Here is a 21920-nt window from a genome sequence, read left to right on the forward strand (position 1 = left end):
AAATCAGAATGTCAAAGGCACACTGGGTGTAAAAGGAAGCAGCTCAACTGATGGTGTGGATTTTTTCAGTGAAGTATCCAACATCCTTTAAAGTGTGAGGAAAAATCCCACACAGCTTCATCAGCCATAGTAACATTCTCCATCCCACACAGAAAGCAGCTCAAACAGGCAGAAAATAAGTCCATGGGTGCAGTGGATATAAACCACTGGTCTCTCATGTATGGCTCTAAAATGCTTCTAACTGCACGAGGAACTGTGAAGAAACCTCCCTCCATCAGAGGATGCAAAGGAAAAGAGTGCAGGTATCTGGAGAAAGCAAACAGAGCCATTACCTCTTCCAGGACAGCACCTTGGCAAGGGCTTACAGAGAGATGCTGACGCCTGACGTCAGACCCAGTGCCGCCACGTGCGCTGTGCAGTGTGCTGTCAAGGTGGTATCCACTTGTCCCAGTGCCTGCTCTCTGCTGCACCCTCAGCGAAAGCCAGCAAGAGTAAACGGCATGCATCAAAACCAGTTGTTTTCAGACCGAGACTGATGGGACACCGGAAACTTATATTCATAGAAGAAAGCTCAAAAAAGTAGATTTTGGCAGTAGGTTTAAATTAATTGCCTTGGATCTGCACCTGCCATGGCCCACCATTTTCTCAGAATAGAAGGACTTTCCTCCAAACCCTGTTCTACCAATCCAACGCCTGCAATGCTTACCAAAACGCAGGCTTGAATATAAAAACCCTGCACCTTTTGATCCACACAAAATATTACAGCATGGATAAACACATCCCGTGGAAAAAAAATCTTTCTTTTTACTGCTTAGCAGCTGCCTGGGCTGACCCCATTCTGAGTGGATGTGGTTTTGCTGGTGTGGGTGGATGGGGTCCCACTGGCATCTCCTGAGGGTTCAGGCTGTCCCACTCTCTCTTGCTATGGCACCAACAAATGAAAGCATTCACACACAGTTTTCATGAGAGCTCAGCATTCCTCCTAGAGGATGCTAAGGCCTCAGTCCAGAAATATCTGCACTTCAACAAAAAGAGATTTGGTGTAAACCCAGCAAGAATACAGCTTGTTCAGCCGCTCCTGCAGCAAAGACCAGCAGCTTCCCCCACTGCAAACAGCAAGGGCTCATCAGCCACCCTGGCACGAAACAGCAAAACCTGTGAATCAGCAAAACTCATGAGTCAAACCTGTAATTCTGCAATTGTCCAATGAAAAGTTGCTTTGCTGCACATACTATTTTATGCCTGTGTGCTTTTGAGTGAGCTTAACATAAATGTTGCATTTAGAGAAGAAACTACAAAAATTAGCCTTCTAAACAGGAACAAACCGAAGCAGAATGGGATGTCAGAAAATGCTTACATTAATTTCTTTTCACGAATTCCCTTCAGACCTTACAAAGTTATTTTAGTATTGGTCAAATCTTCACCAATCCAACACAGAACAATAATTTACAAAAAGGCTTCAATACACAGAAAAATTAGTTACCAGAGCTTATACTGAATATGCCTTACATTCTTAAATGTATTTTGATAGCTGCTGTTACAGCTAATGAAATGGCGAAGTATGAATAAGAGTGTCATGAACCAGGGTTAGCAACTTGCTTGGTTTAAAAGACAAAAAAATCCCCAAGCCAAACAACTATCTAGTCAGCTAAGCCCACAATTCAGCTTTTTATTGAAAATTACATGTTAAAAGGCTATCTCTCTAAAGAGGTCTGTAAAATGTTGCAATGCACATGCACAACCAGCAATGCAAACCAAGGCTTGCAGAAGTGCAGAATGAGATCTGCTTGCTATCCCTGTAATGAGTGCCTAAGCGAAGACACATAGAGCATAGCCATCAGGGACTGTAAGCAGCAGTGATGAAAATGCACACAAAAAAATGAACAGTTGCAAGAAGAACAGTTTGTTCTTGAATAAACTGTCTTCTGAACCACTTGAACAGACTGTTCAAAACCTGCACATTTAGAAGATTACTGCTTCCTTTCTTCTTCTGTCTTATCTCATAGTTTACTTCTAAAAGTTTGATGTTAGATGAGTAGTTACTGGAAAATACAGTCTTGAGTTTTCAGCAAACACTGCTTGCTCTTTCATCACCAAGGATAGCATACTCTTGAACAGAGGGCACCTTTTAAGCAAAAGATGCACACATAGACACACACACAAAACACACAAGCTAAATATGTATCAGTTCCAAGAGCAAAATACTCTGTTGCTGAAACCTCTCCAAATTCAAGATGTACTTCTGCTGATGTTTCACTGAAGAGGTGTGTAGAAAAGCAGTTGAAGTGGTACCTTTCATACTTGACAACACCCAGACCCTTTGGGACTGAAAGAGCTACTCTTTAGCTCACACAGACTGTTTCTAGCCTGCTGATGGAGGAGGATTTGGACTATTTTCTACTATTGTGCCCCATTTCCTAAGTGCTTTATTAGCATAGCTCTGTCAGTGCATCCTTCTCAGATGGCTGCAAATGAAAAGATGCAAGACCTTTTCTACTCTTTGGGGTAATTTCTTAGCCATACCAAACCAGCCCACTTTGTTGCAGTGCCATCTGTGTAACCTGAATGCTTGCAGAAAACAGTTCAGGTTCAAGGACATGGTCTCAAAGACGCTTTGCATACCAGGACTCCTTGACCTCTTTGATACTACAGCCAGGTGCTACCTGCGGCTCTGCAGTTACTCTTATCTCACATGACATTTCAAGGGCACAGTTCATGTGAAAATACTGTATGTAGGAAACCTCAGAAAAGGGGCATAACTTTGGTGCACAGTAAGCCAGTCTGAAAGCAACATCCGACTTCTCATGCGTGTTTCTGGTGCACATGGCATTCCCTGCATCCCAGTGATGCTTTTGCCAAAATGAAACTTTTTGTCTTAAGTAGGGAGACTGTTTCCAACATGCCCTTGATTGTGAAACCACTGGAAGAGGCTCTTTACAGAGCTGCTCCAGTTTGGGCCAGCTTCTTCAATGGCTCAGCACTGTTTTCCATACAGTATCCAAGCAGAGAGACTCAAAGGTGGGTCTGTAAAGACAGACCCTGGAAAAATCTGTGCTGCCTTGATTTCCACAACTGTAAAACTGGGGGTAACAGTTGTTTAATTTCTAGAAAGGACTGTGAAAAAGTGTTTTGAAGGTGTTGGAAGCTGTTCTGCTGACCAAAAAACCCTCTTACCAGAAGTGTTCTCCTTCATAAAATGCTGTTTGCTCTTTTACCAAAACCCTTGACTTTTTCTGTATCAAAATGAAGACTTTCTATCAGTTTTTCTTATTAGTGTCTGGGAGGAGTTTCAGGCTCTTGCTTTATGTTCATGCTCAAAATTTACAGCAGTGCTCCAGTACTTCACTACTTGTGCTTCCAACTATCTTGACACTTAGACAGGAAAATAAAATTTCAGACCCATTCAGCAGGCAGAGCAACATTTTAAATGCAAGCCATCTCCTTCACCACAGGCACAGACACACAGAATAATTACCTCAACGTTTCATACAATAATAACAAAGAGGAGGTTTTGTTCCATGCCAACTTTAAGACAAGGTAACTACTTTAAAATCAAAGGTGTCTGCAAACATAGGGCTGTTTGTCCTTTGCATCCTTCTATTTGAATCTTTAATTTTTCTGCCACTGTCCCAAACCTAGAAAACACTCCCATACAGATAAGCGAATGCTCAACTTCTACTCAGTGGAAACAGGACCCAGAACAAGGTACCCAGTCCCGATCCAAGCATGTGCTTTCTTGCTCTCTCAAACCAAGGTCTTGTGCAGGTTATTTCACAGACCTAAGTGCAGAAGGGGCTGATTCAAAATCAGTGTAAGGTGCTATCCAATTCTGTGCAGTGATCCAATCCTGAAAAATTCCATTTAAAAAAATAACTAAAAAAGCAACTGTCCCACAGAAATCAACGGGAATAAGGCACTTGGCTTTTGGAGATGAAACACCCTGTTGTGACCCATTCTAATTCCCCCACTTCTTGCACAAGGATCTCTCAGCTTGGTTTCTTCCAAAAGAAAGACATGTTTTAAAGTATGCTTTGCATGTATAGGATTGATAACAACCTTTCATACAGCTTTCCCTCTCAGTGCTCTTGCAGGAAAAAGGACAGGAAAAATCTTTTGCAAGTACAGAGTACAAAATCCCTCTCCTACCTAGAAATTATTATATAAAACTTACAACCTGGTGATCTAAGAGAGCCCTATGAAAAAATCCTTTTGCCGTTTGTCACTCATTTATCTTCTTTCTTTCCCCATTTTTTCCAGTTTCAGCTGTAAAGGCAGCAGCTGTGCTTAGCTGGAAACAAAACTATTTTACTTAGAACCACTTCAAACTGCAAGGAGGTTGACTGATGGTGTTTTGCTACTCAGAAAATGTCAGCCCATTACTATATGCAACACACTGTAACACGGTGTGACCTCATGTACAAATGTCAGAAGCTTCCTGAGAACTTTGCATCATTCATAAAAACAAAGAATGTGTAAATCAGTGGTCTGCTAGCTCATGTCTCCTCCCTTTCAATATAACTGGTCTAAGCAGGCAGTTAACTTAGCAGAACAAAATTAATGAAATAGTCCAACTGAAATACTAACTGAGATAATAAATGAACTGGCAAAACCTCTATAAAGCTGAAGTTACAACTGAAGTGTGGGCAACAGTCTGCATGTGTTGTAAGACCATCTCAGATTTGTGCTTTAGAATTTAATAACCATTTCTGTTAAAGATACAAATTTCCAATGTTTAAAAAATTTGGCTGCAAAATGAGTTTTTTATTTTGACCTGTTGCTCCTCTATATGCACAGTTACCTTCCTACAAAATTTCTGGATTAACAATACATAAGTCTTCACACAGATCGTAAAAAAATTAGTTATTAATTATCAATTAAATTAATTAATAGCTGCAGGAGTTACTAGATGAAGTTTTACAGCGTGCATTATATAGCAAGTAAGATTAGATGACCCTAATGTTCCCTTCTGGACCTAAAATCTATGAACGTGTGTTCTTAGAAAGAAAACAATTCTCTAGCATGGTTACCACTTAAATCACAGAAAAGGGAGGAGTAAAATACGATTTATTTAAAGCATGTACTAGAGTTCTCTTTAGCAAGTAGCAACACTAGTCCTGCAGAAACATGTCACCAAGCTTCAAACAAAGCAGTCAGGCATTCTACAGAAAGTTCAGCCCAACAATAGATGGAGAAATGCATAAAACCGTGTCTTTTCTATGAGACAGCACTTGCAGCATGGGCCGTCAGTACTCTTGGGGAATGAGCCATCCTCTTTAATACACAGGATCCACACTTACAGCCTGCTGAGCAACTCAGCACTCGTACAGATGACAATAAAGAGGCAAACAACCTCAAACTCTCTGAGGAGTGTGAAAAGCACCAGAAGAAAAACGTCACAGGACTGTAAATCATCAGCCAACAGCCTGAGAATATTATTTTGTCTGTAGGTGGAAAAAGTAAAAGCAATCATCTCCTCCAAGAATGTGCATAACGAAAAAGAAGATGCTTCTAAGAAGCTCATTAAATGGGCATGGTCCTGCTCACATTTTCAAGTTTCTCACAAAAATACTGGTGCCTCTTTTACCCACTAGCCCCTTGCTATGGAAAAACACTTCTTCAGAGTCTGGAAAACGCTGTTTGATCTCAGTAAATTACATCTCACTGCTTGTCGGTTTCTGATTGATGGTGTAACTTAGGGAACAATATCTGTGTGTGGAATACTGTCTGGAGAAGCAGTCAGGGATTATTGAAAATACAGTATTTATGCAGTTTAAAAATCAGTGGCACATTACGCACAACTTTTTTCTGGAGTGATGAAAAATTACTGAAGTGCATTTGGGAACAAAGGGTATAAGGTCTTTTGTCCATTTGTAAGAACACTCAGCTGGTAAGACTTCTTAGTGAGTTAGTAATGATGGATGCAAGAAAAAGTGTCAACTGCAGCTGAGCATAAAGCCAACTGCTTCTCTGACCAATGGGCAGAAAGGAAGACGTCACTGTTCAATGGTGGCGAGAGAAGAGGGAAGAAAATAAAATTGAAGAAAAGAGAAGGAAAATGAACCAAGGATCACTGATTTCTCTAAGCCATTTAAAACTACTGGAGAAGGAGGAGAAGTCTAAGGCTTCATCACACCACATGTTGTTTCTTCATCTATCTGATACGTCAGAGTTAGTTAGAAGACTTTCAAGAAAACAGTCACTCTGAAAGAGCAGCAACCTCCTCAGCAAAAATCGTTCTGGAGTTACTGAATTCAAGAGCTCAGTGCTGATTTCCACCAGTCACAGATACAACTTCATACACCTAACCATCCAAAATTTCATTTCAGTCCTTAAGGTCCTGTCATGACACAACCACCGTATTTTTCACAACACAAATGCAACAGAGACTGCATCTGGAATATTGTTTGCAGTTCTGGGCCCCTCAGTTCAAGAAGGACACGGAACTGCTTGAAAGAGTCCAGCACAGAGCCACAAAGATGATTAAGGGGGTGGAACATCTCCCTTCTGATGAAAGGCTGAGGGAGCTGGGTCTCTTTAGCTTGGAGAAGAGGAGGCTGAGGGGTGACCTCATCAATGTTCATAAATACATAAAGGGAGAGTGTCAGGAGGATGGAGCCGGGCTCTTCTCAGTGATGGACAACGACAGGATAAGGGGCAACGGGTGCAAGCTGGAGCATGGGAGGTTCCACAGTAACATAAGGAAAAACTTTATCACTGTGAGGGTGACAGAGCACTGGAACAGGCTGCCCAGAGAGGCTGTGGAGTCTCCTTCTCTGGAGACATTCAAAACCCGCTTGGACGCGCTCCTGTGTGACCTACTCTAGGTGGTCCTGCTCTGGCAGGGGGCTTGGACTGGATGCTCTTTCGAGGTCCCTTCCAACCCCTAACATTCTGTGATTCTGTGAAACACTGTCAAACCCACAAGGTAAATTCACCAACGCTTTCCTGGAAATTACTGCAGACTACAGTAATCCTTAGGACAGCCAAGAAACACTGGATATGAAAAGAAGAATCTATCTGCAGTCGTTTTAAATTAACTAACATGGTGCAATAAGTTTGAAAGCAAACAAGGAAGCAAATCGCAAAGGGCTTCACGATATGGTTGGGAAGCAGGAATGGTTCCCACATATGGTTCAGAAAGAAGGGGATAGCAAGTCAGTGGGAGGCCTCTGGAAAAAAATCACAGACAGCACTTCTGAGAAGAAAAGACAAGAAAGGTAATTCTGCAGTTGCGGCAAAGATAACTCTTTGTTCCTGTGAGGGAGCCAGGTGGCGAGCACCAGAGACAGCATCTCAAGTGACACTTCGTATAACTTAAGAGACATACACAGGAGCACAAAGGTCAGACTAACTGCGCTCCTGAACCAGAAGACTTCTGTAGTACAAACTTGCACTACTGTACAGTAACAGCCCTACATCGCCACTGCACTAGAAGCCTTCCAGAAAACAGCCACCATCTTGTAAACACCTACTTTCTGATGCCTAGCTTCCTTCCCAGCAGCAACCCACACCTCCTGGCTGCCTGCCCCAAGGCAAGGCAGTCCCAGACGCCCTGAGTGGGTGCACTTACCTCCCGCTTTCAACTCCGAGTAGGAGGGGATGTCCTCAGAGGTCAGGAATTGAGGGAGGCATGTGGAAGTGCCAACCCCCTGTCCCAGGTAGGAAGGGGGTGGGTAGTAGGAGCACATGTGGTACTGGGAGCTGACGGCGTGGCGGCTCTCCATGCCCTTCACCTGTTGGAGACAGAATCACAACAGCAGCCTGTGAAAGCTGGGCCCTGGCACCAGGCTGGCAGCCCGCTGCCCCACACACACATGGATTTGAAGGACTTCATGGGGGATAGATGGGAAACAAAATTCTGACAAGCTGGCCTTGGCTTTTTGCTTTCATTGGCTCATGGAATGCCCACTCTGCTCAGCCACAGGCGAGCTGGTGTGGTACAAGATGTGACCTAGCCGCAGCAGCAGCACCAGCATACCTATGGCTGGTTTATCTTACCTCAGGTGAAGTTGCATCTGGCACACAAGCATGTACCCTTCACTGCAAGGAGCTTCCTGGCAAGTCCCCTGCTTGCAGCACATGGGAAGCTTTCCAGACCCCTTCAACTGTATGCACCCAGACAGTGTCAGAGATGAAGTGTCCACCCAGTCCCTACACCTCCCCAGAGACTAACTCATCTCAGACTGGTGGCAACTGCTCTGCCACAGACCTATGGGATGGCTAAGGAGCACAGTCTTATCCACCAGCTCACTCAGGACATGCTCCATGGCATCTGAGCAATGACATGCACACAAACACATTACTTTTCTTACTACCCAGTGAGATGGAAAAATATTTCCCCAATTTACCTGGAGAAACCAAGTTGTGGACGGACTACATGGGAAGCCTGTAGTGGAACCACAGCTGGACACCAGCCAGCAGGTTCACTGTGTCAGCACAGTGTTCACCAGACAACCCCTTCTTCCTCCCGCAGCCTGCAGCAAAGTTGGCAGCAGTCAAAAATCAAAATTTATTCTACTCTAGTGCCCTGAAATCATCCAAACTGACCTCCTCAGAGAGGCAGTAATGCTTTTTTTAAAATTTTTGTTTTATGAAACAACTACCAGCTACTATTATTTGTTCCAAAGCCCTACAATGTAACGTGGCTACAGTGCTTCAAAAAATGCAGCCAAACACTTCACAAGATTAGGATTTTCAACAGGAAAGGTAACACTGCCAAGTCTGCTGGTTGTAAGATGGAAAGCTTCTGGGCAGAGAAAAAAAAACAATCACAGTTTTGTACCTGGCATAAAGGTAGCAGTGCCAGCAGTAACGCATGTCCAGCAATGACATTAGATGTCATCTTTGCAAGAAGTGCTTGACAGCCTTTTCAGCCACGTCTCACCTTGGTTAGAGGAGCTCTGCCCGCTCCACTGTGGCTTCCTCAGATCTCAGCCAGCCGCGCATGCAGCCCTGCTCCTCAGCCCTTCCCAGGCTGTGAAGCTCAGACACAGGGAACAGTGGAGGCAGGGGGTGAACCTGCCGTCCCAGGCAGGCACCCCATGCCATCAGACCCCCCAGGGTCTGGTCCTGGCAGAAGGAGCCACTGGCACCTCCCAGCAAAGCAGCCAGAATGCAGTCAGCCCTTGTTTTCCAGGGTTCCCTTAATAATTCAACACTCATTTGAGTATGCCTCACTGGAAACAATGTGGCCCAAGTCACATAAAATCCTGCTGGTGCTCTCCGAGACAGAGGGCAGTCGCACGCATCTGCACACATAGCGAGGGATTGGCAGGACATGCCTTTAGTCTGTGAAAATACGAGTTTTTCTATTATAAATTAAAGTAATACTTAAAAGGTGATTTTTCTACCATCTGCACCCCATGCATGCAGGAAAAGTTCAATATGCACCAAAGTTTCATCCATGACAAATAGTAAATTGCTCTTAAAAAAATTTGATGTGTCATCTCAAGGAAGCCTGAACTCAAAAGAGCCACTTACATCCCCACTGCTGTTCTGGAAAAGGGCAGTCTCCTATTTGAAAAAGACATCTGTGCTTTGCACAGACTCCCTCAACAAAACCCAGGCTGCCTCTCCCCTGAAATTATGGATTGGGCAATACAAACTGTCCAAAAGCTCAGTCCAAAGGACATTTTGTACCTGCACATCCACAAAGCTCAATAGCTCCAGAAGTACTGGGGAAAAAAAGTTAGCAAACTCCTCTCTGCCCGCCATTTTGCACACACCATCCTCCTTCCCTCAGTGGGGCAAGGTTGTGGGCAGTATCTGCAGTCCTCACTTCTCCACCTCTCCCTTGTGCAAGTGCATGTGTGCGTCACTACAAGTAAGAAAAGGTCGCCTGCAGGAGACAGCATTATTTCAGCTGTAACAAAATGGAGGGATTACTCCCTGGCACTGAAACAATCACTTGCCTGTTTCCCCTCCCTGTAGAGTGGATGCCATGACCTGTTTCCTTTCAAATCTTTCCTTACGGTTTTTCTCCATTTCTTAAAAAAACAACTCACCTAAAATCTCTTGATGTCATGAATTATTACTACTATTATTATTAGTGTGTGGTAGCTGGCTAGCAAGAGACATGTTTTATAATCTTATTACCCACACCAAGTCTATGAACCACAGTTCGACCGGCAGCCAGAGGGTTGGCTCTGCAAAGAATATGCTGTGTATTAACCGCTGAAGAAAATCTAAAAGCTTTTGGTTTTGTTTTATTAAACTGTTTAGAATACACACCACAGTAAATCTGAACCATAACGTTTCCTTTTTATAGTGCTTAGCAATCCTATTTTACAGTAACAATAAAAAAACAACCAGTCATAAAAATTCTTGACCTTAGCGCTGCATTAAAAAGGGGGCTTAGAGATCATTACCCCATGAGAAGGGGCATTTGCTATGCATTAACTCTTGCAGCTCTGGAGAGTTCTTGCACATTTTTGGGTGCCAGAAAGGGAGATAAAAACAGCCCTGGGGAGACCCTGGACTATTCACATTATTTCTAACCCAGATCAATTCGGCCTTCCAAATGCTGCAGCCAGGTGCCAGGTTTGGGATCCTTCCCTGGGTCCTGTCCTGGGGGAATGCTGGGGTCATGCAGGGATCACAGGAGGAGATGCCTGGCCCTCTGGTGTCTCCTCCTGCCTCCCTTGCCCCTTCCAGCTCTACAGCAAGGCCAAGATAGGCCACTCCAGTTTGTACCCCCGCAGGCTACGCACTGTAAGAACAAGGGAACAAGGCATATTTTAGGTGGGGAAGTGCTGTGGAAGGGAAGGGTACACACATGCTCCTTACAGAGACCACATTGAGCTCCTGAGTTGCTCACTTACAGTGCATCCCCTTTCAGCCACACATTGCTCACGTCCTGCCCCAGCTGCAGGACTGATTCACCAAGTACCTCACTGACTTCATCGGAGAAGCACATTTGGCCTACTCAGCATTTATGGGTTCCCCTAAATTGTAAAACACAGCGCACACAGAGTAACTTTTAAAAGGATGTACAGCCAGCAACAGTGGGATGCTTGTAACTCCTATGGCCTGATTAAAAGACCATGCAAGCAGTGGAAATTGTTTCCCTGTTCCCTTGTAAAGCCAATATGGTTAACCAAAAGGCAGCTACAGCTTGTCCACAAACAGGCAAGCTGGAAGCAGGATTTCTCCATCACTGGGCACAACAGTCAGTGCAGCTCTACAGTGGTGCCCAACAGTGACAGACTATGTCGCAAAAGCCAGGGAGGCATAAACAAACTGCTATTGCAACCGTTCAGAACATTCCTGCAAAAAAGCTTTCTCAACAGCTGGTGGAAGTGCAAGGTAAAGCCCAGCTCCTCCTCCCAAGCTCCTGGAAGCATCTGAATAACTTCTACACGTCTTCTTCATGGAGGAAGAGCTGAGGAGAGGAGGTGGCCAGATTAGAGACAGAAAAGAGCAGGCGCAAGTGGTGGCTCACTTCTCCCTTCAGCCTCAGAGACTAGAAAATGCTCCTGCCCTTCCCAGATGACTTAATTCAGATGGAGCATCACCCAGGTAATTCGTTTATTTGCAGAAGCTGCCAGCCGCAATCTCCTTGTGAGCAAGCCAGTGCTACTCTTAGCAGCACCATCACATTCTGAAGTTGATCCTGACAACGGGTCTTATGCCCAAGAAGGGCAAGTAGGAGGAGGTCACAGATGCTAACCCTGGGTGACAAGGGTTGCAAAAAAATTCAAAGCAACAGAAGAGATGAAAGTACTATCCTTCAGCTCTGCCACTGATGTGTCACATGATCTCAGCCAAACCACTTCACCCAGGCTTTCCATTGCTCTGCCTCACCCATGACTCACCAACAGCTGCCTTAAAACCAGTAATTACGGAAACACCACAGAAACTCTGTTAATTTAACAAAGTCTCCTCCCTCTGCCTTGATCTTAAAAACAAAGCCAGCTGTAGGGGGCATAAAATTGTGGTTTGCATTTATGTGTCATTGTTTGCAAACAACAGAATTCATAGGTCAGTTTTTAGCATCCGCTGGGCAGTGACATGGAAATCCAGGCATCAGGAATCTCCACTCTGTTACCTGCAGGCTGTGTGACTGTGGGCAAAATATTTAACACTTCCCTGCCTCAGTTTCCCCAGCTGTAAACCAGGGTTGCCGCTATTTGCCCACCTTGAAATGCTACTGCCCATGAGCTGACACCTGACAACTACTGCTGCACTCACGCTGCCCAAGGTGTCTTTGTTTCATTCCTGAAACCAGCTAAGCATATTTTCCAGCACAAGGAAAAAATGAGTCTATGATACCCTGCCTTGACTTACTTTGACTCTAGCACAGAAAATACAAGAGACATCTATATCTGTCCCTCCTTGATAGACAAACTTAATTAACCTTTGCTATTCTGTTCCAACCTATTCTTTTAGACAAAGGCAGTGACCCATAAACAATATGTTACCATCAGAACCTCAACTGTGGTGACACCTAGAGATATAGCCCTATCAGCAGTATCGGAAAATAAACCGCTTAGATTAGCTCCTCCAAGAAATATGGATTGCATTCATGTCACACATGAGCTGTCAGAAACATTAGGATACTTTTAGCATAAATCTGTAGTGTGAAGGGTATGTTATGAATACAGTATATAATACACTGCTTACATATAAAATTGGGATTGTGTCGGTTGACTTGCACAATGTGTATATATTTACACACACGCATTTTACACCTATTTCTGGAGAGTCAGAGTTCACATTTCTGTAAGAAGCCCAGGTTTATTGGAGGAAAAACTGTGCCAGAAACTCGAAACAGGTTGTGGAACTTGAAAAGAGCAACCTTTTTTATTAGCAAGCAGCTACTCTTAAAGAGTTGAAACTGCTAGCTGCCCTATCATGGCAACACTTTTCTGGATTTAGTAAAACACAGTTTTATACATTTACTACTTAAAAAAAAAAATTCTTAAAAACCAGTTTTCTACCTGCTAAATATGTCACTTCCAAATGGTAAACGTAATTCCCATATTGGAAAATTAGCTAAAATTTCTCAGTCTGATTCCGACGAATATTTATTTCAGGTTTTTGATCTGAAGTGGTTTAAGAAAACAAAAAACTTGAGGTTTTGGAACTGAGGATACTGGTTTGCCAAGAAGGAAGGAAGGGAGGGAGGAAGAAAGGGAGGAAGGAAGAAGGAAGGAAGGAAGAAGGAAGGAAGAGAGGGAGGGAGGGAAGGAGGAAGAGGAGAAGGAAGGCAGGGAGGAAGGGAGGGAACAAACACCTCAGAGCATGAAACAGAAATTACATGAAATTCAGAAATTTGTCCAAAACCTCCTAGCCAGCATTAACGTTTCTCTGAAGCAGGATCCCTGGAGTTACCACAGTAACAAAGAAAACGCAGGCACTGGTCCCCAGGTGTGGGGGCACATTCTGCATCTTGTAGATTTTTAATGGTCTGGATGTAGAAACCAGAAGAATTTTAACACTTTTTGGGGAGGACGCCAACTCACAAGGAGTCCCTATTATCCTTACGCTGTGGGTCACCCTCTAGGAGTTTCATTGACAGCCTGGAGAATTAAAGCTGATTAGATTCGGACGTGCCCATCCAGGTTTTACTTTCGTTGTGGTAGAAAAGACTGCAGTCACCCCATCATCTTCCAGTTGCTGTGCCTAAATGGGTCTCAGTGAGACCAGTTTCAGAAGCACCAACTTCCACTGTATACCAACACACTCTGACTTGCACTACTAATGTTGGTGAATGCATTTAACTGTTAATTGGATTGAATGCACATAAATTCCGGTTGTAATGAACAATTGTGAAAGCTTCAATGGAGGGTCCAGATGCTCATACAGAGCTAGAGTGAAAGGAGATGCACAGTAACCGCTACATTTCCCCTCCAACACAAGTTTGTCTTTTCTTCAGGTGCAACACCAGACATATCTCATTATCTGCCTTAGAGCTGGCAAAAGCAGCAGAATTATAAATGACCGAATGGGTCTCGACCAAAACTATCGTCTTCGTTATGCTTACCAAATCACGATGGATACAGATTCTGTGGTAAGTAGATACAAATGAACAAAACCTACAGAGAAATATCTAAAAAATTTGCACCTCTATGAATCCACTCAAGTACGCAAGCCTCTCCAAAGAACAAAGACTAATGAAATCTGACATTAATCTACATTAAAGATTCAGTGATTCAGTTTATTTGCCAAGGCTCAATGATGCATTAATCCTCATCCCATCCCACACACACTCACACGTTTCCTCCCTGGCTTTTCTCCCTTGCTCCCTAAATTCTGAAACAGCAGACAGCTGGGCTGCTCAAGGCCTTGTCTGCATGCAGAAGTTATCTTACTTTAAGTATGCAATTCTCCTTGTGTGGTTACAGTTATTCCAGGACAAGCAAGCCTCCACCAACAGAGCCTAGAAAAGGCAGGGGTCTTACCTACGCCACTTAAACTAGGATACCTTCTAGTGAACACATGGGTGGTTTATACCAACAAAGAAACCCTCCTGTGGGCTCACAGCTTAGGAAGCTGCCCTGATTTGGTCACTGCAAGCACTGCACAGCTATCATTTTGATAAAAGATGCAAAAATTAAAAACCATCAAAACAGTCACATGAGCAAACTCGCTTGCACTGGAAGACTGGCTAACAAAGCCTGGGTATGTAAAAAATAAACCCAGTCAGTCTAGGCAGTCCAGCAAAAATTCCTGTGTAGGTAAGTAAAGATACATGTTTCCTCTGGAAAGAATCAGCCTGCATAGGTTTGCCAGCAAAACCCCCTGAAGGTGTAAGCAAGGTCTGATTCCTCTTTGTGGATCATGCTTTGAAACCCTCCTGTAACTCCTTACCATGCTTCACAGAGAAACTTATTTATTCTTCTCCATTTAACACTATATTTCTGTGATCTTCCCTTGCTGATAACCTTCCATGTGCAGAATCGACATTTAAACATGTGCAGCAGCTGAGATCTCGTTCCCCTTACAACAAACCATCTTCAGTGCCACAGTGTTTTACAACCTCAGCATCACTGCACCCACTGCCATCAAGCATTATCTAGCCAGCTCTCACTAAAACTTTTTATGATTATTTGTGCAATGTTATGCTGTCATAACAGTATGCAAACCCCATGATTCGTAACTCTTCCAGCAATAACAATCCTTCTTGCAGATCAGCATCTGAGAAACAGCTTGTGAGTTACATGACACTGACCTTGAGCTACACTCTGCCCTACAGAACAGAAGAGGCGCGTCCTGGTTTTAGGCCATTTAGAAGCTGGGGAGATGTCACTTCTGCAAGCAGAAAGCACTACCTCTAGCCTCTCTGCACAGACATCTCACCAGAACGGCACTGAGAAATCCCAAAAGGTTTTGCCAGGAGAAATTAAAATCTTAGGTGAGGTAAATCACTAAAATCACATGGAAGCGAATGGAACCACACGACACATCCCACAAGTGGGAATGAATACCCAGCACTTGGAGCCTGCTGGTGGAAGGAAAACGGTCCTTTTTGACAACAGTCATCTCTTTTTTTCCTTAATCACCTCTTCAGTTTCCCACTCATTTGAGTGGCACTTAAGCAGAAGTTAGTTACAGATTCTGCAGGGCCCCAAGAGAAAAATGCATGGAAAACACACTATTGATTCTATTTCTTTAAGGGGTGTCAAAGGTCCCACAAGAAACAGGCAGTCTCATGGTGAGACAATGGACCCTCTAAGTCAAGACTTCTTACACACACAGTCTAGTTTCAAATGACAGCACATGACAACAGAACCGAGTGGACACCATCTTCATTCCAAAGTTTAACATGGTTTAACATACCTTCATCTATCTCATCCTCAAACACTATATGCTAGGATAGTCAATACCTGTAATGTACTTTTCCATTTTCCCAAGCAAGTAAAATCACAGAAGTGTCTACTTGCTGGAGGAATGGTGAAGTATGGGACTAGCAGCCTGCAAGAACATTATTTTCACAAGACAAATGTTGCTTCCCCTCATTTGTGTTGTGATGGTGTCTCCAAGCATCAGCTCTGCAGTAGGCTCTTACAAGCTAGGTACTGCAAAAGCTTCCGAAGAAGTAACTTTGTGTCTTAAATACTCTGTTATGACATGCAGGTTAACCTAATCAACCAAAATGAAAAAGCTAAAAAAGCACTGGCACCTCACCTCATTACCACACACAAAATCCTATTCCCTACTTGCCTCAACTAATTGCCCCCTGGTCTGGTGATCAATTTCAGCATCTAGAGCGGATGCTACCAACTAACCTAACTGAAAAGGTGTACTTCCATTTATTTGAAGGTTATTGCAGTGAAGCCTATCTACACACTAAGAGAAGAAAGCTCTCGTGGTGTGGGCTCACATAGCAGAAGGAAGGGAGACACCTGTTTTTTCCCCATACAGCTGTACTCGTGACAAAAAAGGGACATGGAATAGTACTGAATGCAGACTGCTGTAAAGCCATGATCTTAAAATTCATGGCTCTGCCAGCTGTTGCCCTAGAAGGCCTCCACACTTTCATAAGGCCTTTCCATGAAGAAAGTGTCTAATGACAGGAAAGCCTCACTGAAGGTGATGTAGGCTGCTAAAGTAATTGTAATCACCCTGGTCTTAGTTCCAGTTTCTCAGTATCATAAGTTAAAATGCCCTTTCAGAGTTGGTTCCTATGCCAGAATTGCTAGAGGAATTCTCCATCAGCAAAGTGGTCAACCCATCTGCTCCCTTCAGAAAGCACGTCTGGATAGACATTTAATCTTTCATTGTTGAGTGGTTTCACAACAGACCCTTTGCTCTACAGAAGAGGTCTGCCCTCTCCTGCCCTTGGACAAGGGACATGGGTGCATACAGACAGAGGGTGTAGCCTCCCGAGTTCAACCTCAGACAGAAAAGCACCACCGCAGCCCAAGAGCAAAGAGTCTCAGGGTCACTGAAATGGCTCCACTTACTTTCCCAAGAATCCCCTGCCTTGGCAGATTTCCTCTTTTTCCAGCCTCCAACCAGTACCGAGTTGGAGGCTACAACTACCAAGTCCTAGATTGAGAGGGCTTAACTAAGTAAGTACAGAGCTCCGGTGCAAACCTTTCAGACACAGCATGTAACCTGAGCTACCTAAGTCAAAATCACAATCCCTGGAGCTGACACTGCCAGAACACACCATTAGCAACGTGCCATGTCACATTCACCTGACTGCCACCAACTCACTGTACAACAGCATGGTCTCCTGGGTCACTTCAGCACCTTGGATGTGAAAGTCAGAAGAGAAAGGAATGGTTTCCTGAAGAACAAAGCCTCTCAGAAATGACAGAGGAAGCTCCCAGGATGCTATGCTGGGTAATTCAGTTGGACTCTTTTTTTCCAGAAAACAGCCCATAATCTACTATGACGTAACTCAGAAAACAGAATCAACTGGGTGCCCTTTATCTGTGCTTGCGGCAACCTACCTATACCTGTGTCACTGCTTTTGTTGTGTTGAATCACAACCACCCATTTCAGCTAGCTTTCTTAACGATGGTCTTAATCATACACTGGAATCTGGTTCTGGTTTCACACTGCCATGAAACCAGCAAACAGGAAGTCAGAATCAGGCCCAAGAAGCAACTTATTGTCCACCTCACTCTTCTGTGTAACACCTCTGTAACATCATACCTGCCACTGTTTTCCCGACTGGCTTGGCACATATGTTGCTGGAAGGCTTCGAAGGCTGTTCTTCATGGCCGAACCTACAATTGTACCACCTGTTTCACTTGAGGAAGGCTCACTGGTCACTCCCATTTGGTACTGGGAGTAGTTGTACAGGTTGTTATAGTAAGGATACAGGGACGGCTGGTAAAAACTGCTGTAGTAGGTGGAGTCCACAACCAAATCAGACGTGCTCTCCAAGTGCCCTCTGCTGGGGATGGAAGGGATGTCCTGAATGAGCATTCGTCCCTCTGGAAAAGGAAAAAAAAAAAAAAGCCATTATGAAACAGGAGGCTCCATGAAGACCACTGCCTTTCACCTCCTGATAAGCCACTACTTCTCCTGAAGGCTGGAGGACAGACAGTAGTAAATAGGAAGAGGCGGGAGCTGACGTGAAACACGGCTGGACGTTTGGTGGAAACTCAAGAGTGGACTGATGTTCACTCAAAGCCTGAGACCACCACCTACACACACCACAGACTGCAAAACAGGAGACAAAACCAACTGCAGGTTAAGACAACGCTCTGAGTCTTCAAGCAGTATCAGTTGATCTCATGATGATTTACACCAGTTAAGGATGCAGTCCCCTATTATTTTTAAATTGTAACAGTGTGCCAAGTCTCTTTTAACTCCCAGGAAGTAGTACAGGCTGTCCCCTCTCCAGCCAATGTCCTGCAGGTGAGAGGACACTTTCATGCCTCTAGAAAGGGCAAACAGCCGCAAGGCCAAGTAGCGAAAGCATATGATCAGCCAAGGTGTCTCAGAACCCACATGCTACCTTGGAGCAGCAAGGCCCTAAACCTTTGCTCAGCCTCCATACCCAAATTTATCTCCTGTTTACCTACAAAATCACAGAGGAGAACAAGGTCCCACTCCACTGGCAAAAGAGGAGAAGGAGGGGATTGCTTGTGACTAGCTGCCTGCACTTTGGAGTGCCTCCAGACTGGAGCCCAGCTGGCTGCACTCCCTGCAGGCTGCCCCCGAAAAGGTCTGCCTTCCCTGTCATTCCCTAAGACGAGGGGGCTTCTCAGAGAATGTTTTAAGTCCCGTTCTCCTTGCTACGGAGTCAACCAGTGCCTTGTGATATTTGCAAGAACGAAAAAGGAAGGTGCTTGGTGGTACTGTTTCATAGCCAAATTGTCTCTGACATACTGCATCAGCTACCTGGCCGAGCCAGACACAGCAAAAAACTGTCACAATCTTAGAAAGTCGAACCACACAGTAAATCCACATTTACATATTGAACAAGGGAGCGACTGTAAATCCCACCATCCCTGCAGCTCCAGTTCTAGCTCACATCCCTGTAACCCTGCCCTGCACCAACCCTTAGAGTGTTTGTGGCATAATGATCCCTTCTGCAACAAGGTCCCGATTTTCCCATGATGTTGTCCAACTCTACCGTGGAGGAGAAAAGGATGTGGCTTAAAGCATATTGATGAGCTCTCAAGCGTACGGAGATTAGGCAGCATAGTCAGTAGGCACACATGAAATAACAGCCCTAAGAGAGATGTCAGGCAGGCGTTGCTTAGTTTATTTGGGGTCTTTCTCTTGGTATATAGGCACCTCGGTTACTTACCTGCAAAATGAATATAGTGGCATTTACCAGCCTCTCAGAGTCACGGCAACAACTTCACTGTACTGTGTACTAGCTGCACACCAGATTCAATGATTGGTTTTACCAATTATGGCCATTTACAATGGAATTCTGTTTCACTTCTTCAGCTGTAATCAAAGCTTTCTGCAATCATGGACAGTCACCTTCCAGGTCACTAAATTACACAGTGCCCCCATTCAGCTCTTGCTGACATTTTGTTGACATCAATGAACTATATCCACTTATTAGCAAACAGAGTGTTTTATGCCTCCTGCATCTGATTTTTCTGCCTCTCAGTCCTATGCGAGCAAGAACCAAGCCAGCTAGCCTTTTTCATTGGGAGTACCTCTCAAATTTGCACACAGAACAGGATTCTGCAATGCCACGAAAGACCCTTCACAGTTTTCGCACGTTCATATTTTTATGAAATTTTATTACTGCTATTATTCTGCTTCTGGGCAGGCCTCTCTTCAAGTCCTTTTGTCTGTGTCTTTGATAAAATCAGAACTTAGACCACTGGCACGGAAAAGCCAACAATTCTGATAAATCACAGCACAAGCCTGACTCCCCTCCCCAAACTTAGCTCCCAAATAAAGCTGTAGTCCAATTGTTCCGCTTTTCACACTGTAAAATAGAAGCCAAAAGCAAAATCCTCCGACATGTTCCTGGCTGGGATACAGATTTCACACGAGACAGAGATATGCAAGGCAGCAGGCTGCAGAACTTCTGGCAGGGCTATGCTATGATACACACCCGCAATTTCTTCCAAAACCTCTACACTGTCTTTCCACTTGCAGTGCATTGTAAGAAGGGATAACAGGTTTTGCTAAGGATGCTAGCACCAAGAAGATGGGGCCTCTTTATACTACAAATGAAAGGTGAGCCACCCTGAGGTGTCAGCAGCTGAAAGAAGAGGGAGACAAAGTACCAGGTTATGCTGCAACTTTTGGAACGGTCTCAGGTACTACACTTCCTAAAATGAGACAAGATGGGCTAGGCTAGAACAGAGACCTACCCACAGCTATCCACAAAATCATACAAGCATCCTTGATGACTCTGTGATGTTCCCATGGCTGGTAGTGCTCTAGCTCCTTCCTGAAGCACAAGCAGCGGTGGCAGTCTTCTGCTGCCTTAAGCAGGAGAAAAAATATGCTGTTTGCCCCTTCTTTTCTCCTTCTACTTCCTATCTGTGGTTGGGGCTACCACCATTTGCCACCAGAGGTGCAAAAGGGTTGACTTGCTGCCACCTGTTTTTCCTTTATCTAGCTGCACAACAGCCACCAGTGGTTCAGTGCTCAGTGCCGTTATGAATCCACCAGAACAGTCCTCTGCTTTCCTTCTGCTGTCCCTCCACTCTCCAATAGCCTCTACACCTGCACCCTCAAGACTCAATACTGAGTCTGTAGACCTGATCATCTGCTCATTCAGCCACCCATGCAACCATACACATAAATCCCCAGGTGTCAGCAGCCTGGGGAATTTTTCTCTCATAAACACAGAATTATGGAATCCATGGTCCTCGTAACAACCCTGGCACACAACCCTTCTGAGCTGTGGCCACATCACGGAGATGTGCCCCAGCAGATTAACACTAAGAACAGGAGCCATGGGAAAGGGGAAAGTTCAAGTGAAGGGACAGACACACCCAACTCCATGCAGAACGAGGACTCCTGCGACAGTACTGCTAAGACAGGCAGAAGAGTTCATTTTTCCTAAATCCCAAGCCTCATCATGCTTCTGAAGATGGAAGGACCGGCAACATCTGACAGAGAGCAGAGGAAGCTGCCACATGCTTCAACTCACACTTTCCTCTGAATTTAGGAGATGAGATTTTCTTTGACGTCATGCTTTGGGACAAGTCTCTGTTTTTTTTTTCTGTAGCATCTGGAGAAGATTTGGTGCTTCACCCAGGAGACATCAGATACATAGCTTTATGCCATTGAGACTGTTGGCAGATGTCAGGTCAGACCATGTCAAAGCACCCCACAGGTTACTCTAAACTCCTCGCAGTCTTGGGCCAGCCAGCCTGAGGGAAGGATGCCTCTGAAAAGCTGCGCTCTTGCAGGTCTTCAGCAGCTCTGCCATGAAACAACTCAAGGGCAGGTGTCCTTGTCAAGCTGCAGTCCAGCTCTACGCTCTCACCCCATCCAGCCTGGCTGAATCATGTCATATCCTGCTACTGATGCATCCATCATACACACATAAGACATACAGGACATACAGAACTGTAAATACATTAAGGGGAAAGAGTTTTGCTATTAATGGAGAAAGCCCTGGAAGTCTTGACTTTTTTCTGAGCAATGAAAGCTCAGGAGGAAAAGCAGGCCAGACCAGCCAGTACTTACATGGGGTACTGTTCAACGCACAGTACTTCAAAGAAGTGCTAAGTGCCAAGGGGAGCAGAATTAAAGGCCAAAGAACCCTGCTAAACTGTCCTAGGGATAAAACAAGGCATTTGGAGATCTGCCCAGAGAATATTTCATGTTTATTTTATGCCAAAGGGAGTTTGTGCTGCATCCATGCCTGTTCTCTCCAGCTGAAGTCTGCTAGGTAGCTGGTGGGCAAGCACACTGCTTCTGAGCTGCAGCATCCTCGGCAACGGGCACCGATTCCAGAATAGGGCAGATCTCTTGGAAGTAATGGCTGTAACTAAGCTTTAACTAACTGGGGTTCCTCTGGCCAGTCT

At 44.5% G+C, this 21920-nt stretch overlaps 1 protein-coding gene across 2 annotated transcripts in view; it reads right to left on the bottom strand.

The window, feature by feature from the left end:
* Positions 1-21920, bottom strand: part of DMRT1 (doublesex and mab-3 related transcription factor 1) — a 58327-nt gene that overhangs the window by 16970 nt on the left and 19437 nt on the right. Inside the window, exons 3-4 of one of the 2 annotated variants that reach the window (XM_086478950.1) lie at positions 17608-17889; positions 7571-7733 (exon numbers count right to left, since the gene is read on the bottom strand). In XM_086478950.1, the coding sequence (XP_086335076.1) occupies positions 7571-7733; positions 17608-17889 (445 nt within the window). Of the gene's footprint in view, positions 1-7570; positions 7734-17607; positions 17892-21920 lie in introns of both variants that reach the window. The other variant, XM_086478951.1, reaches the window with a different exon arrangement.

The sequence above is a fragment of the Leptosomus discolor genome, chromosome Z (genome assembly GCF_034619465.1).
Source record: "Leptosomus discolor isolate bLepDis1 chromosome Z, bLepDis1.hap2, whole genome shotgun sequence".
Classification (NCBI taxonomy): Eukaryota; Metazoa; Chordata; class Aves; order Leptosomiformes; family Leptosomidae; genus Leptosomus; species Leptosomus discolor.